This window comes from Mus caroli, chromosome 4 (genome assembly GCF_900094665.2).
Source record: "Mus caroli chromosome 4, CAROLI_EIJ_v1.1, whole genome shotgun sequence".
Taxonomy (NCBI): Eukaryota; Metazoa; Chordata; class Mammalia; order Rodentia; family Muridae; genus Mus; species Mus caroli.
Window position 1 is genome coordinate 119458181 of NC_034573.1, and position 15492 is coordinate 119473672.

Here is a 15492-nt window from a genome sequence, read left to right on the forward strand (position 1 = left end):
AAAAAAATCCAAGACTTAGCTGGGTATAGACATCATCTATACTCAGCACTTGGGAGGCAGAGGTCGGATAGGTCAGCCCATCTTGATTCTGTCTCAAGAAAAAAATCACCATAAAAAACACAGCAATTTATTCCAGAGTCCAAGATCACTTAGCAGCTTACTAATTAAACCTTAATATGGTTAGACTTGGAAAGACTTTTCCCATCAAAAGCCTTTTAGAGTCACATGAAAACCACGAACACAGGAGAGCGAGCACACATTCTCATTTAAGACGCTAGGAAAGGATCCCACCTGATTTGCTCAGGGGTTCCTCCTGATGTGGCATTGGTGATGGCCCATGCTGCTTCTTTCCTTGTACGGAACTCTGCTTTCTGAAGGATTTCAATCAATACAGGGAAGATATTTGCATCTATGACAGCCTGAAAGAGAAATGAGGAAGGAGGATGGAAGCAGTTTAAGGAGAAAAAGCAGAGGGATCAGGCAGTATGAAATATGCTTGTGTAATTCCAATACTTGGAAGGTGGATACTGAAAGATCATGAATTCAAGGTCATTTGAGGTTAGCCTGGACTACATGAAACATTGTCTCAGAGCAAAAGATGAAGATCAAACCTAGTATAAGAATCACAACTGGGCTGGCGAGATGGCTCAGTGGTTAAGAGCACTGATTGCTCTTCCGTAGGTCCTGAGTTCAAATCCCAGCAACCACATGGTGGCTCACAACCATCCATAATGAAATCTGACTCCCTCTTCTGGAGTGTCTAAAGACAACTACATTGTACTTACATATAATAAATAAATAAATAAATCTTAAAAAAAAAATCATAACTTGTGTCAGGCATGGTAGTGCACGCCTTTAATCCCAGCACTTGGGAAGCAGAGGCAGGCGGATTTCTGAAGCCAGCCTGGTCTACAAAGTGAGTTCCAGGACAGCCAGGGCTATACACAGAGAAACCCTGTCTTGAAAAAAACCAAAAGAATCACAACTCAGGCTTTTTTCCGTTAACCTGCCTGCAGGTTCTTTGCCCTTACTAGAGAAGGTGTGGAGCACCTCGCTGTCACTATGACAAATTGTTTTGGTGGTGTTGGGCCCTGAATCCAGGCAATTCAATTAGGCAAACATCCTACTACTGAGCTATGCAGCTTGCCCTTTGCCTCGCCCCTAGTTTCTAATGGGAAAGATGCCTTTTTTGGAAGCAAATCTACCTGTATTTGAGCCCTGTTGCCAGCAGTGATGTTTGAAATGGTCCAGCAAGCTTCCTTCCGGATTGATTCCTTAGAGCTGCTCAGCAGGTGGAGGAGGCAAGGGAGGGCTGAACAATTAAGAATGACCTAAAACACAAAAGCATAAGAAATGTATCAAAATTAGATATTTAGTGTTAATTCATTTAAAATTAGATATGCATCAAGACACCATAAACAGTGCAAAGCAAACCTGCAGAATATTAGAAAATACTTGCAAAACATGTATTGTTAAGAGTTAAAATCCAGGGCTAGAGAGATGGCTCAGCAGTTAAGGGCACTGATTGCTCTTCCTAAGGTCCTGAGTTCAATTCCCAGCAACTACATGGTGGTTCACAGCCACCTATAATGGGATCCAATGCCCTCTTTTGGTGTTTCTACATGAAATAAATAAATAGCCTTTAAAAAAAGGGTTATGCCGGGCGTAGTGGCGCACGCCTTTAATCCCAGCACTCGGGAGGCAGAGGCAGGCGGATTTCTGAGTTCGAGGCCAGCCTGGTCTACAAAGTGAGTTCCAGGACAGCCAGAGCTATACAGAGAAACCCTGTCTCGAAAAAAACAAAAAAAGAAACAAACAAAGAAAGGGTTATTATCCAGAGTATGTAAAGAACTTTTTAAAAAAAGAACTTATTTTATTTATATGGCATACTGTAACAGTCTTCAGACACACTAGAAGAGAGCATCAGATCCCATTACAGATGGTTGTGAGCCATCGTGTGGTTGCTGGGAACTGAACTCAGGACCTCTGGAAGAGCAGCCAGTGCTCTTAACCTCTGAGCTATCTCTCCAGCCTTATGAAGAACTCGTATCCTAAGCAATCAAACTAAAAATGAGTGAAGGGCTTGAAAAGACATTTCTCCAAAAAGAGATACAGCGATTATGTATTAGCACACATAATAGGCTCAAGATCATTTATCAGATAAATAGAGAAACAAAAATCAAACCAGGAGACAGCACTTTACACTCACTAGAATGGCTGATATAAAAACAGAAAATGAGATGTCTTAGAAAGAGGGAGAAACTGGAACATGGAACAGAGCTGATAGAGACATAAAATAACACAGAAGCCTACTTATAAATTAGCATAAATTACCATGTTATCTAATCTCTTTTGCATATACATGACCAAAGAACAGAGACTTTGTAGCTGCATACCAGGGTCCAAAACAGCATTATTCACAATAGCTAAGAAGTAGAAACATAAATGTTTGCAAGATGGATGAAGGAATTTAAAAAAATAGTATACACAGACACTGGAGTATCCTTCAATCTTAGTATACACAGACACTGGAATATCCTTCAATCTTAGTATGAGAATTCTGACACATGAACGTCACAGATGAAGCTTGAAGACATTATGCTAACTAAGGCAGCTATGAGGGACTAATATGGTTTAACTCCACTCACAAGGACGGGTCTACAGTAGTAAACTACATATCAACCACAAGAGGGACTGGAGTACACACTAACTCATGGAGACTATTGGCTGACAAAGTCAGACAGGAAATCAGCAGAGTTCTAACTTTTGAACAAGAGAAATTTCTGGTGCCCTCCCTGTGGGATCATTCCTACTGTATCTTACATCTCCATGTTCACGTGTGTGCAGGGTCTTCTGAGACAGGACCTTGTTGTACTGCGCAGGCTGGTCTCCAAGCCCTGGGCTCCTTCCTTCCCACCTCAGCCTCCCCAGCAGATACACACCCACTCTGCTACTGGTTTGTAGGAAATATTTTTCCTATTTTTGGGTTTTTGAGATAGGGTTTCATATAGTCAATAATGGCCCTGAACTAGCTGAGCCTTCTGCCTCTAACTCACAAGTGCTCGGATTACAGTGTGTGCCACACGGCTGAAAAGGCTAACATGAGTTTAGCATGAGGTGAAGGCCTAGAAGCATTGGTGACCCCACAGCTTTTAGTGTCTCAAAAGGATCATGGACCTTCATTCCAAACAAATCCAGTCATTCCATTTAGCTTTCTTTGCTCAAGTAGCAATGGTATGATTTGTTTCTAATTTGTTTAAGAAGAGAAGAAGGAAGTATGAAAATACAGAGACTGCCAGTGCTAAAACTACTTTTTTTTTTTTTTTAGATTTATTTATTTATTTATTATATGTAAGTACACTGTAGCTGACTTCAGACACACCAGAAGAGGGAGTCAGATCTCATTATGGGTGGTTGTGAGCCACCATGTGGTTGCTGGGATGTGAACTCTGGACCTTCAGAAGAGCAGTCGGTGCTCTTAACCACTGAGCCATCTCACCAGCCCCCGTGCTAAAACTACTTAAAGTCACGCTTTCTCTGCTAGACCATGCAGTTACCCAGGAAGACTTTGGTCCACAGCACTCTCTCTGTTCTCCCACAGCTGACCTAAGCTAAGATCCCACCCCTTCTTCCTCACCTGGGTCTGGATGTCATCCCCAGTGACAATATTACCCACAGCTCTCAAGGCAGGAGATGCCACTTTGTAATCGTTGTGCCTACAGAGGAAGAACAGCTATCAGTGGAGAGACAGCACATCACATTCAGTCCTGCCGACTGCCGAAAACCAACACTGCCCATATTCCTTGCAGCTCCAGACCTTTGGGTAGGTCAGCAATCTGCTGTTTGTAGTTTTGGGTTTTTGGTTTTTTGCTTTGTTTTGTGAGACAGTCTTTATACTGCAGCCCACCCTGTCCTTGAATTTGTTATTCTCCTGTCTCCCAAAGGCTGGGATTACAGCCACACCACCATGTCTTTGGCTAGAGGTCTTTGACCTTGGTAAAGCTAAGGAAACTTTCACCCTCTTGAACTCAAACCACTCACATCAGAAGCTCTACCAATCTCCGGCAGACTCCAGAGTCTATGACTGCCTGGATCTTCTCATTGGGGCCATCAGACAGGTAGGAGAGGGCCCAGCAAGCATCTGCCAGCAAGTCTGAGTCACTGCTGAAGAGCAATCGGGACAATACAGGCAAACAAGGAGAGACCTGTTGGAAGCAGAGGAGGACTGATCATAGGGCTACATCAGCTCTCTCACCAAGCCTATCATGGCTACCTCTTCCCAACATGGAATTCTACACCCTGGGAATGCCATCAAACCTGCAGGACCACCTTTTCACTCTCCTACCCTGGCACACAAAATCGCCCTCTACACTGATGATTGCCTTGTCTTTCACAGGATTTGAGACTCTAATGGGTCTTCCCAAAACTTAAAAAGAAATCCTATGATGGAATCTGGTATCACTTATAGCTAGTAGGTGGCTCTCACCTTTGCAAACTCTGGAGGAGGATTCTTGCCTCGGCAGAGGTTTGACAGGGCCCAGACTGCATTCCGTGTCATTGTCAGTCGTGTGGACTTAGTAAGGAGTCTGTAAACAAGGAAGCCATAATCTGAGCACTGACACTCTAGCACAGGGCTGTGACCACAGACCCTAGAGTATAACCCAGGCCCTAGGACTATCTTGTTCGTGAAAATGGGAGGTTGTTCAGTCCTGGATAGTCTGAAACTTGCTAATGTAGACTGGGCTGGCCTCCCAAGGGCTAGGATTAAAAGGCCCGTGCCACTATGCTGGGCCTCATTACTTGTTTTTGTCTTGTGACAGGCTTTTCTCTGTCTAACTATGGCTCTCCTGGAACTCATTCTGTAGATCAAGGTGGCATTGAACTCAGAAATCTGCCTGCCTATGCCTCCCGAATGCTGGGACCAAAGGTTTGTGCCACCATCCAAGGTTTTATTATCCCCCACATATACTGCCACGTAGCCACCCTGCAGATCCCCGGGTGCAAATGCTGTTAGTTACTCACGTTAACAAAGGGTTAAGGATGGAACAATTCAAGACATAATCTCTGCAAACCGAACTATCTCCAGCTATGTTTCCAAGAGCCCATACTGCCTGAAAAGGGAGGAGAGAACTGTCACCCAGAGCCTGGCAGCTTCTGTGACTACTGATAATCAGTGCTACAAAGCGGCCCAACAGGGTGAGGACCACTTTGTAGACTGTGTCTAGGATGACTCTTGCTGAGCACTTGCTCTTTTAGAGCTTCTCCCCCGGAAGCCCTGGTTCAGTGGGAAAGGCAGGCTGCCACATGAACTGAAGCCAGAGACACCAAACTACAGACTTCATCATCCCTTCATTAGGAAGGGAGAAAGAAAAAGTCTTGACTCTACCTTGGCACAGACCCACATGAGGTAAAGAGAAAGATTCCATCACTGCATTCCATTTCTGTGTAAGTACCACAGGCTAACCCATTTTCATACAAGGAGCAGCAAGCCTTGTTCAATTCTCCATATCTCTCCAAATATGCGTTAATATTTATTTTTTACTGTACTGTAAGTACGGCAAAACATGAACCAAATCCTGAGCGTTACCTGTTCTTGTACATCTTCAAAGTCTGAGTTAAGCAACTCGATAAAAATGGGGACAGCTCCTGCTTCAATGACAATTTTGGTCTGCTGAGAGGTTCCAGAGGCAATGTTTGTTAGAGCCCAGGCAGCTTCAAACTGAAAGGGAGATCACAACACAACTGAGAGGTCACTGCAGACTGAGCAGCCCTACCTACCCACCTGCCTCACAACAGCCAATCTCTAGTAGCAACAGAAGCCAAACTAAACGTGTCTTTCCCCGCCATCCTTTAGCAGAGAGGGGACTTGCATGCCGCTGGTATCAACCCTGTGGCAATCCTCATGTCCCAGCCTCCTGCATGCTGAAAGTATTAATATATGCTGGCTAAAAGTATTAGTGTGGCTTAAAGCTTCCCCGCTCCCCCTCTGTATATATATATATACTGTGGAAACTCAGCCAGGTTCACGAAATTATTGCCATCCAAAACCCTTTTCTTTATTTTTTGTGTCTGTGTTCATCTATGTGCCATACCATGCTTGTGGAGGTCAGAGGACAACCTGCAGACTGCAGGAGTCAGTTCATTCATTCTATCATGCATGTGTCCTGGGTCACACTGTCAGGCCCAATGGGAACCTTCATCTGATGAGTCTCCCCCCACCACCACTCTGTGTGTGTGTGTGTGTGTGTGTGTGTCTCATTTAAAAAGACACTCACTGTGGAGAACAGGCTGTACTACCACGCCCAGCCCTGAAGCTATTTTTAAGGAAGGTAATTTCCCCATATTACTTTCCCATTTCCTTAAGGGATGCCACAAAGACAGTCCACTGTCATGTGAGGAACTCTCATCTGGCCATTCCACCTCAGAGCCATTACCTGCAATGTACAATTCTCATTCCTCTTCAGAAACTCCACAAACCGATCAACTACTCCTGGAGTGTTAATAACTTCATCTATTGGAGGACTCGGCTCTAGAGGAAGACAGGAAAGACAGAAAAAGTCAGGAGAAGCTTGGACTGACCCATTCACAACCCGAGATGCTCTGACCAATTTTGTAGACATTCTAAAATAGTCCTTTGCTCATCTATAGCTTAGAATACCGTTGGCATGTTACAAATATAAAGGCAACCTAATCTAGGTATGCTCACCTCTGGCTTCCTATATGTAAGCACGTCAGAAAAGGAGAGAGAGAGAGAGAGAGAGAGGGAGAGGGAGAGGGAGAAGGAGAGGGAGAGAGAGAGAGAGAGAGAGAGAGAGAGAGGGAAAGAGAGAGGGAGAGAGAGCACGCTCCAAGGAATGAGCAACCTCAGCCTATACATTTCCCTTCTAACAAAGACCTGCTAGGTAGTGGTGGAGCACACCTATAATCCCAGTGCTTGGGAGGCAAAGGCAGATGGATCTCTGTGAATTCAAAGCCAGCCTAGTCTACAGAGTGAGTTCCAGGACAGCCAGAGTTACACAGAGAAACCCTGTCTTGAAAAACAAAAAAAAAAAAAACAAAAAAATGAAAAAAGGTAGCTGAAGGAAGTGCTGAACATTTTTTTGGGAAAAGGATTATTAGAAGAGGGAATGCCAAATATAAAAGTGGGAATACACCCACTTGACATATTCAAAGAAAACCTGGCCAGCAAGGTAGGATGAGCAATGGGCAGTAAAGAGACAGAAGGCTGGGGGGAGGGTATAGGGGACTTTCGGGATAGCATTTGAAATGTAAATGAAGAAAATACCTAATAAAAAATTGGAGGGCAGTGGTGGCGCACACCTTTAATTCCAGCACTTGGGAGGCAAAGGCAGGCAGATTTCTGAGTTCGAGGCCAGCCTGGTCTACAAAGTGAGTTCCAGGACAGCCAGGGCTACACAGAGAAACCCTGTCTCAAAAAAACAAAACAAAACAGAACAAACCATCAAAAAAGAGACAGAAGGCTAAATCCCATGGCCCCTTTCTGCGAAGGACCAGGTCCTGTACCTTTGGACAGGAGTTTCCGGAATTTCTGTGTGGTTGCTAACTGCAAGTCAGAGTCGTCCGAGAAGAGCATCTCCACCATCTCTCTCGTGATCACACTCTCCTAGAACAGAAAACGGGTTCACGGCCTTGCGGTCAATAATACAGCCATTAGGGAACACACAACCTTGCATGGCTTCTGCTTCCTAAGATCCTCAAGTGAGAGGAGGGCTTAGCCAACCACGTCTGCTTCAAGGTACAAAATTTAAAGGGATTCCCAGCTGTGGTGCAGCTTCCCTAAATGTTTCCTCAGGGTCTGCATCAGTGGATCCCTTGAGGATTGTCCACAGAAGGCACGGAAGAGCTTCCCATCTGACTTCTGTGCCCACAGGAGCTGTGACCAGGCCTTGAAGGGCTTACCCCAGTTGTAGAGCTCACATAGGAATCCATCAGCAGACTATCAAACATGGCAGCTTCTTCATTAATCAGCTCTACATTTCTCCGTTTAAAAAGCTGAAAAGCGAAGAGGGGAGACAGGGTAACATCACTCACAAACTGAGGGCAGATTATGACATAATGACAAGAAACTATGAGCATGAGGAAAATGAGGCCAACATTTAATTTAAGCAGACATGAAACGTGTTCAAAAGCTTTGTTTTCTATGATACATCTATTCACATTCTTTTAAAAAACTTATTTGAAAAAAACTTTCACTTTGTGTAATGGTGAGGAGAATGAAAAAAACATTAGGGCTGGTGAGATGGCTCAGTGGTTAAGCACACTGACCGCTCTTCCTAAGGTCCTGAGTTCAAATCCCAGCAACCACATGGTGGCTCACAACCATCTGTAATGAGATCTGACACCCTCTTCTGGAGAGTCTGAAGACAGCTACAGTGTACTTACATATAATAAATAAATTTAAAAAAAAAACATTAAAGAAGAAAGAAAGGGGGCTGGAGTGATGGCTCAGAGGTTAAAAACACTGGCTGCTCTTCCAGAAGTCCTGAGTTCAATTCCCAGTAACATGGTAGTGGCTTACAACCATTTTTGGTGAGATCTGGTGCCCTCTTCTGTCCTGCAGGCATTCATGCAAGAGACTCCTGCATACATAATCAATCAATCTTAAAGAAATAGGAAGGAAGGAAGGAAGGAAGGAAGGAAGGAAGGAAGGAAGGAAGGAAGGACAGAAGGAAGATAGGTAGGTAGGTGGTGGTCATCCATGTTTGAATTCCAGCACTCAGGAGAAACAGTCAGGCATATCACTGAGGCCAGCCTGGTCTACATAAGTTCCCAGAAGACAAATAAATGTGACAAAAGCAAGTTCCATGACTGAATCTAGAGCTGAGTAATTACATCTAGTCGTACATGGTGGTGCAACTGTAAGATTAATCAGTTTCTGGCCTGGGCAAATTTTTTTTTCTTTTTTTTTCTTTTTCTTTTTGGAGACAGTTCCATCTGTGTAACCCTGGCTGCCCTGGAACTTGCTCTGTAAACCAGGCTGGCCTCAAACTCAAAGATCCACCTGCTTCTGCCCCGTGAGTCCTGGGATTAGGAGCACGTATCCCCACTGCTGAGCTTGTCCTAAGTACATTTAATACAGAAGACTCTTAAAAGAACAGAAGGCCAGAGACATGGCTCTCTGTTGCTGTCAAGGGGACTTGGGTTCGGTTCCCAGTTCCAGGATATCCAGTGCTCTCTTCTGACCTCTGCAGACACCAGGTACACATATATACACAAAGCATACACATGAAATCAAAGTGCTTCTTTGTTTTGCTTTGTTTGTTTAGCAGACAGGGTCTTTCTATACAGCTCTGGTTGTACTGAGACTCTAGTTCTTCATAACAGAAGGCAGCCCAGAATGACTGCTAAGTCTCTATGGCCAGGCCAAACCCTGACTACACTGTGTGCAGTATGAAGACAGAAGGCACAAGGAAGCTGGCAGAGGAGGTGTCATTTTCTTCAGTGGTATAGCCACTGGTAAAGTGTCTAGTTGTCATTAAGACCTCCACTTATGCTCCTATAAACAACTCTCATTAAACTCCGAAGGGCACAGGAATGAGAGCCATGGGAGTGGGAGGAGTTACTGGGAGGAGGGGATTCAGCAGGAGAGGAATAAGACAAGGAAACCGAGGAGAACTGTGACTAACACAACTTACACACAGAGATGGAATTATCAGAATATTCTTATTCATTTACTTATATGGTTTTATGAGACGGATTTCTCTGTGAAGCCTTGGCTATACTCACTCTGTAGACTACCCTGGCCTTGAACTCACAGAAAACCACCTGCCTCTGCTTCCTAAGTGCTGGGCTTAAAGGCATGCACCACCACTGCCTGATCAAAATAATTTTTCTCAAGTTTTTAAATAAAAAAAAAAATTTTTTTTTACATGTATGCGTGTGTGCCTGAGTGAGTTCAGGTAGCATGAGGGAGCCCACAGAGGGCAATAGAGCGCGTCTCTTAGAAGCAGAGTCATGCATGGCTGCAAACCCCTCTGGAGGTGCTAAAACCTGAACCTAGGTCCTGTTCAAGAGCAGTAAGCACCATTAACAGCTCAGTCACCTCTCCAGCCCCAACAAAAAACAGGGCAAAGAGATGGCTCTGTGTGTGAGGACCTGAGTCTGAGGTCCCAGCACAGGACGTATGAAGAGTATCTGTCATGCAGTCAGATGGAGGGAGACAGGCTGGCACACACAGCAGTCATCATCACACCACACACAAAGGAGACCCAGGCTCAGCCAAGGCGCAAGGTGAGGACTGACACTGAGCGGCTATCCTGATTCCCACTTGCACACCACGCCACGCCCAAACACATCTCAAGCAACCAAGCCAGGAAAACCACAGGGAACAGGAGCTACATCTCCAGTGCAGGATAAAAACAACACGAGTTGGTTTAATTTTTAGAAAAGGATTAAGAAATTGGTTTTTTTTCCTATCTCAAAGTTTCCAATATTTGCTTAGAAAAGGAACCCAGAAGTCTGGGGAGATGGATTAATGAGTAAAATGCTTATAAAGCAAGCATGAGGACCTGAGTTCAAATCCCCAATATGTAAGTGAGGTGCACAGCTATAATCCCAGCACTTAGGAGCCAGGCTCTCTAGAGCACGCTGGCCAGTCAAGCCAGTCAGTGGGTTCAGGTTCAGTGATGGAAGTTAAGGTGGACAGAAACTGGAAGAGATGGTAATATCAATGTCTGGTCACACACACAGAACTTGCATACGTGCAAACCCACCTACAAAACAAACAAGTGAACAAATTTGATGACTAGCCTGCTATATTGATAAACCACATTTCCCTGTGCCAGGGTTTCTCAACATATGGGTTGAGATCCCTTTGCAGGCAGGGGTTGCCTAAGACCATCGGAAAACATAGATATTTACATTATGATATAAGTTATGAAGTAGCAACAAAATAATTTTGTGGTTGGGGTCACCACGACATGAGGGACTGTATTATAGGGTCTCAGCGTCAGAGAGATGAGAACCGCACTGCCCTAGGCAGAAGGATGAAGGCATGGGTGCACCTGAGAATGCTGCAGGTAGGCTGGAGAGATGGCTCAGTGGTTAAGAGCACCAACTGCTCTTCCGAAGGTCCTGAGTTCAAATCCCAGCAACCACATGGTGGCTCACAACCATCCGTAATGAGATCTGATGCCCTCTTCTGGTGCATCTGAAGTCAGCTACAGTGTACTTATGGATAATAATAAATAAATCTAAAAAAATGAAAGAGAGAGGATGCAGATGACTTACTTGTTGTTCCCGCTTCTGTTTCCGAAGCTGAATGCCCTCTTCCTCCCTCCTTCGTCTCATTTCCTCAGGGTTTAAGGCATTGTTCTTATAGCTCTTCATTCGATAATTGTCCTTCCCGGGGCTTGCCATGGTCTCTAGAAGGGAGCAGATCGTCAGAGTTGTGAGTGTAGCATTTCTTTTTTCCCACGTGATCAAAATGAGAATATCAATGAGGAGAAAGCACAGGAAGATGGCAAACAAGTTCTGGCCCTGAAAAGAAATGGAACGAAGAAGCAGAGAAGCACCTCTGGCCAGTCTCTCTAGGACTGCTTTGGAAGTTCACTTGGCAAAGTCCATAAAGATTTATTATCTTGAGGGTTGGGGCAGGGCTGCTGAAGAGATGCTCGGTGGTTAAAAGCATTTGCTGCTCTTGCAGAGAACCCAGGTGCAATCGCAGAACCCATATGGTGGCTGACAACCATCTGTAAACTCTAGCTCCATGGGATCCGGTGCCATTTTCTAACATCTGAATGTGCCAAGCACATAGGTAGGCAAAACCCTCATAAAGTAAAACTAAATAAGCAGAGAAGCTAGAGGAATGATTGCTGAAGTAGCTGAGAGCATGAGCTGCTCCTGAGGAGGATCCAGGGTCAGGTCCCAGCAGCCACAGCACAGCTCCTAACCATCTATAGTTCCAGTTCCAGGGCATCTGATGCCTCTTCTGATCGCCCCAGATTCTGCACACATATGGGGCATCAGGTATATAAAAACACATGTACATTACAAATAAAAATGCAAACAAGAAAGCAAGCCATCAAATGAAATGGCTCAGTAGGTTTGACGGTCCTTGCCACCAAGTCTCAAGATCCAGTTCTATTACCAGGATCCACACAGTTGAAGGAGAATTCGCTCCTGCAAACTGTCCTCTGACTTCCACAGGCACACAACGACATGTGTGCACACGTTCACTCACACACACACACACAAAGGGTCTACAGTGGCCTCTCCTATGGGTACCTAAACAGGCAGAGGCGAGACTACTAAAGGCAAGCCCCTGTGGAATGCTGTCCTTTACTACCTGCCACATAGTTTTTCATGATTGAGCCTGTGCTGTCCCAGAGGCTGTCCTCTCCTTTGAGCACAGTTGACAGTTAAACTGAAATAGAAACCACATTGCTTCTTTAGTTACCATGGTGACAAGTAACTATCACAAACATCTACTTATGACTTCAGTGGAGAAGCAGGCGACAAAGAATAGAAGGATGAACATCTGCAGAAGCACCCAAGGAAGCCCTGGTACCACAGACCCTCCCACCCCAGAGACCATGCTTTGATCCCTCTGGCTTAAGAGTGCCCCCCTTCACCAGTCACACCTGATTTTTAGGAACTCATTTTTACAATACATAATTTTCTCTTACAGTAAATTCTCAGTATAGACTAAAGTACAAGCAACAACAAATCTAAACTTAATGGGGAGACAACACCTACAAAATTAGAATAATCAAATAAAAAAATCTCCAGAGTACAAAGTCAGCTACAGTGTTGACTCTTGAAGGGTGGGATGCTAACACAACACAGGAGACATGAATAAACACAAACTTTCAGAGACGCTCTTCTAAACCGTACGTCACTTACTGTCTTACCAAAGACAACCAGACTGGCCCAAATTCTGTGTCTACCTAGTTATTACTATGAACATACACGGTTGTCAGTAAAAATTTGGTATTATAGCCAGGCAGATCTTTTCGAGGCCTTGTCTCAAAAAGAAAGGAATAAAGATTAAAAGGTGAGAGAGGGAGAAAAGGAGGAGCTACAAATGCAAAGAGGGGGAGATAGAACAGTTAAAGCTTATGCAACATAAAGATAATTACAATTGCCAGGCATTGTATGGCGCAAGTCTTCAATTTCAGCACACAGGAGGCAGAGGCAGGTGAATCTCTGTGTTTCAGGACAGCCTAGGCTACACAGAAAAGCCCTTTTTTAAAAAAAAAATTACATACACACATTGATAAAAATATTAGCCAAGTATGGTGGCTCATGCTGCCTCTAATTCCAGAATTTAGGAACTGGGCAATAGCGATGCCAAAGCTCAAGACCAGCTTGAGCTGCACAATGAATTCCAGGATAGACTGAGCGACAGTTTAGAAATAAACAACTGGCGAGCAAACAAAACCAATGAACAAAACCATCCATGTTTGTGGGTCAGAAGAATTAAGTTACAATGTCCCTACTACACACTCAATGCAATTGCCATGAACTCTTGCCCCGATCTTTACAAGTGTTCAGAGATCTGAACTCAAGCTCTTCACCTCCTGAGCTGTCTCCAGCCTCCCTTTCACTTCCTTGCTGTGTGTATGTTGTTGCTGTGTGACTGTTGTCTCCTGTGTCTGACTTATGCTAACACAGCACCTGGACATCCAGTGCCATCCATTTCCCTGACTGGAGATACACAGCATCTCATATGTAGCTTGTGCAAGCTTGAAACTCACCACCTAGCACTGAGGAGACAGAGATAGGTGGGTCTCTGTGATTTTGAGGCCAACCTGGTCTGCACATCAAGTTCTAGGACAGCTTGGGCTACATAAGAAGACTATCTCAAGGAACTCAAAAACAAAACAAAACAAACTTGCTACTCTCCTGCCTCAGCCTCCCAAGAGCTGCAATTACAGGTATACATATACCAGCAAGCTGGCCACACAAGTCCTTTTTAAACAAATTTATCTTTACTGATATGCCTTCGATGTTGATGATCCTGTAATTACAAGACCAATTAGCCTGAAGTATATAACAAGTTCCTTTCCTGTTTTCTTAGGGTTTTCATTGCTGTGCACAGACACCATGACCAAGAACTCTTCTATAAAGACAACATTTAACTGGGGCTGGCTTACAGGTTCAGAGGTTCAGTCCATTATCATAAAGGCAGGAGCATGGCAGCATCCAGGCAGGCATGGTACAAACAGGCAGAGCTGAGAGTTCTATATCTTCATCTGAAGGCTGCTAGCAGAATACTGACTTCCAGGCAGCTAGGGTGAGGGTCTTAAACCCATATCCACAGTGACACACCTACTCCAACAAGGCCACATTTCCTCACAGTGCCACTCCCTGGGCCGAGCATAAACAAACCATCACACTTGTGCTGAGTCACTTTTTTTTTTTAAAGATTTATTTATTTATTATATGTAAGTACATTGTAGCGTAGTTGTAGTGTCTTCAGACACTCCAGAAGAGGGAGTCAGATCTCGTCATGGATGGTTGTGAGCCACCATGTGGTTGCTGGGATTTGAACTCTGGATCTTCGGAAGAGCAGTCGGGTGCTCTTACCAACTGAGCCATCTCACCAGCCCGCTGAGTCACTTTTTAAGTCTTATCAAGATGGTATAAGTTCAATCTTATACAGTCAAATTTTATTCTTTTTTTAATTTTAATTTTTTCAGTTTTCTGAGACAGGGTTTCTCTGTGTAGCCCTGGCTGGCCTCAAACCCCAAGCCCCATCTGCTCTGCTGCCCCAGTGCTAGGACTGTGCCACTACCGCCAGGCTCTGTCACTCACACTTCATCTTCAGTTCTTCAGCTTTCTTGCATTTTGGTAATTATTATTAACAAGGAAGGTGGGGGACCTGTTGCTTACACACACACTAAATAAATACTCAGGGACTGGAGAGATGGCATAGTGTTTAAGAGCACTGGGTGTTCTAACATAGAACCCAGGTCCTATTCCCAGTACCACTGACACTGGCTCACAACCTTTTGTGCTTCAGTCATAGGGAATTTGACACTCTTCTGATTTCCATAGGAACCTGGCATGGTGCATAGACAAACATGTAGGCAAAACACTTTTGTACATTAAAACAAAAAAACAACAAAAAACTCAAAAACTTAAAAAAAAAAAACTTAAAACAAAAAAACCCAAACAACTACTTGCCAGGTGTGGCAACAGCAGACACCTTTATTTCAGAAGTGATATGTCCGAGGCAGGCAGATCTCTGTGAGTTCCAGGCCTGCCAAGGCCATGTAATGAGCATTTGATGGGCATACTGGTTCATGACTTTAATCCCAGCAACTGGGGAGACAAAGGAGGCAGGTGGAGGTCCAATTGCTAACAATTGCTGAATGAAAGGTGTGCTCCACCACCACCTGGCTCCTCTACCTGAGTTAAAAGACTGCAGGGGGGGGGGGGGGGGCTGGTGAGATGGCTCAGTGGGTAAGAGCACCCGACTGCTCTTCCGAAGGTCCAGAGTTCAAATCCCAGCAACCACATGGTGGC

At 44.5% G+C, this 15492-nt stretch overlaps 1 protein-coding gene across 2 annotated transcripts in view; it reads right to left on the reverse strand.

Annotated features, from left to right (window-relative positions):
* Nucleotides 1-15492, reverse strand: part of Kpna6 (karyopherin subunit alpha 6) — a 31733-nt gene that overhangs the window by 6388 nt on the left and 9853 nt on the right. The window contains exons 1-12 of one of the 2 annotated variants that reach the window (XM_021160244.2): nucleotides 12308-12387; nucleotides 11251-11384; nucleotides 7921-8013; nucleotides 7525-7624; nucleotides 6435-6529; nucleotides 5588-5719; nucleotides 5023-5111; nucleotides 4487-4586; nucleotides 4042-4205; nucleotides 3638-3716; nucleotides 1206-1331; nucleotides 292-419 (exon numbers count right to left, since the gene is read on the reverse strand). In XM_021160244.2, coding sequence (XP_021015903.1) covers nucleotides 292-419; nucleotides 1206-1331; nucleotides 3638-3716; nucleotides 4042-4205; nucleotides 4487-4586; nucleotides 5023-5111; nucleotides 5588-5719; nucleotides 6435-6529; nucleotides 7525-7624; nucleotides 7921-8013; nucleotides 11251-11384; nucleotides 12308-12326 — 1259 coding nt within the window. In that variant the 5' untranslated portion in view covers nucleotides 12327-12387. Of the gene's footprint in view, nucleotides 1-291; nucleotides 420-1205; nucleotides 1332-3637; nucleotides 3717-4041; nucleotides 4206-4486; nucleotides 4587-5022; nucleotides 5112-5587; nucleotides 5720-6434; nucleotides 6530-7524; nucleotides 7625-7920; nucleotides 8014-11250; nucleotides 11385-12307; nucleotides 12388-15492 lie in introns of those variants that run through there. The other variant, XM_021160246.2, reaches the window with a different exon arrangement.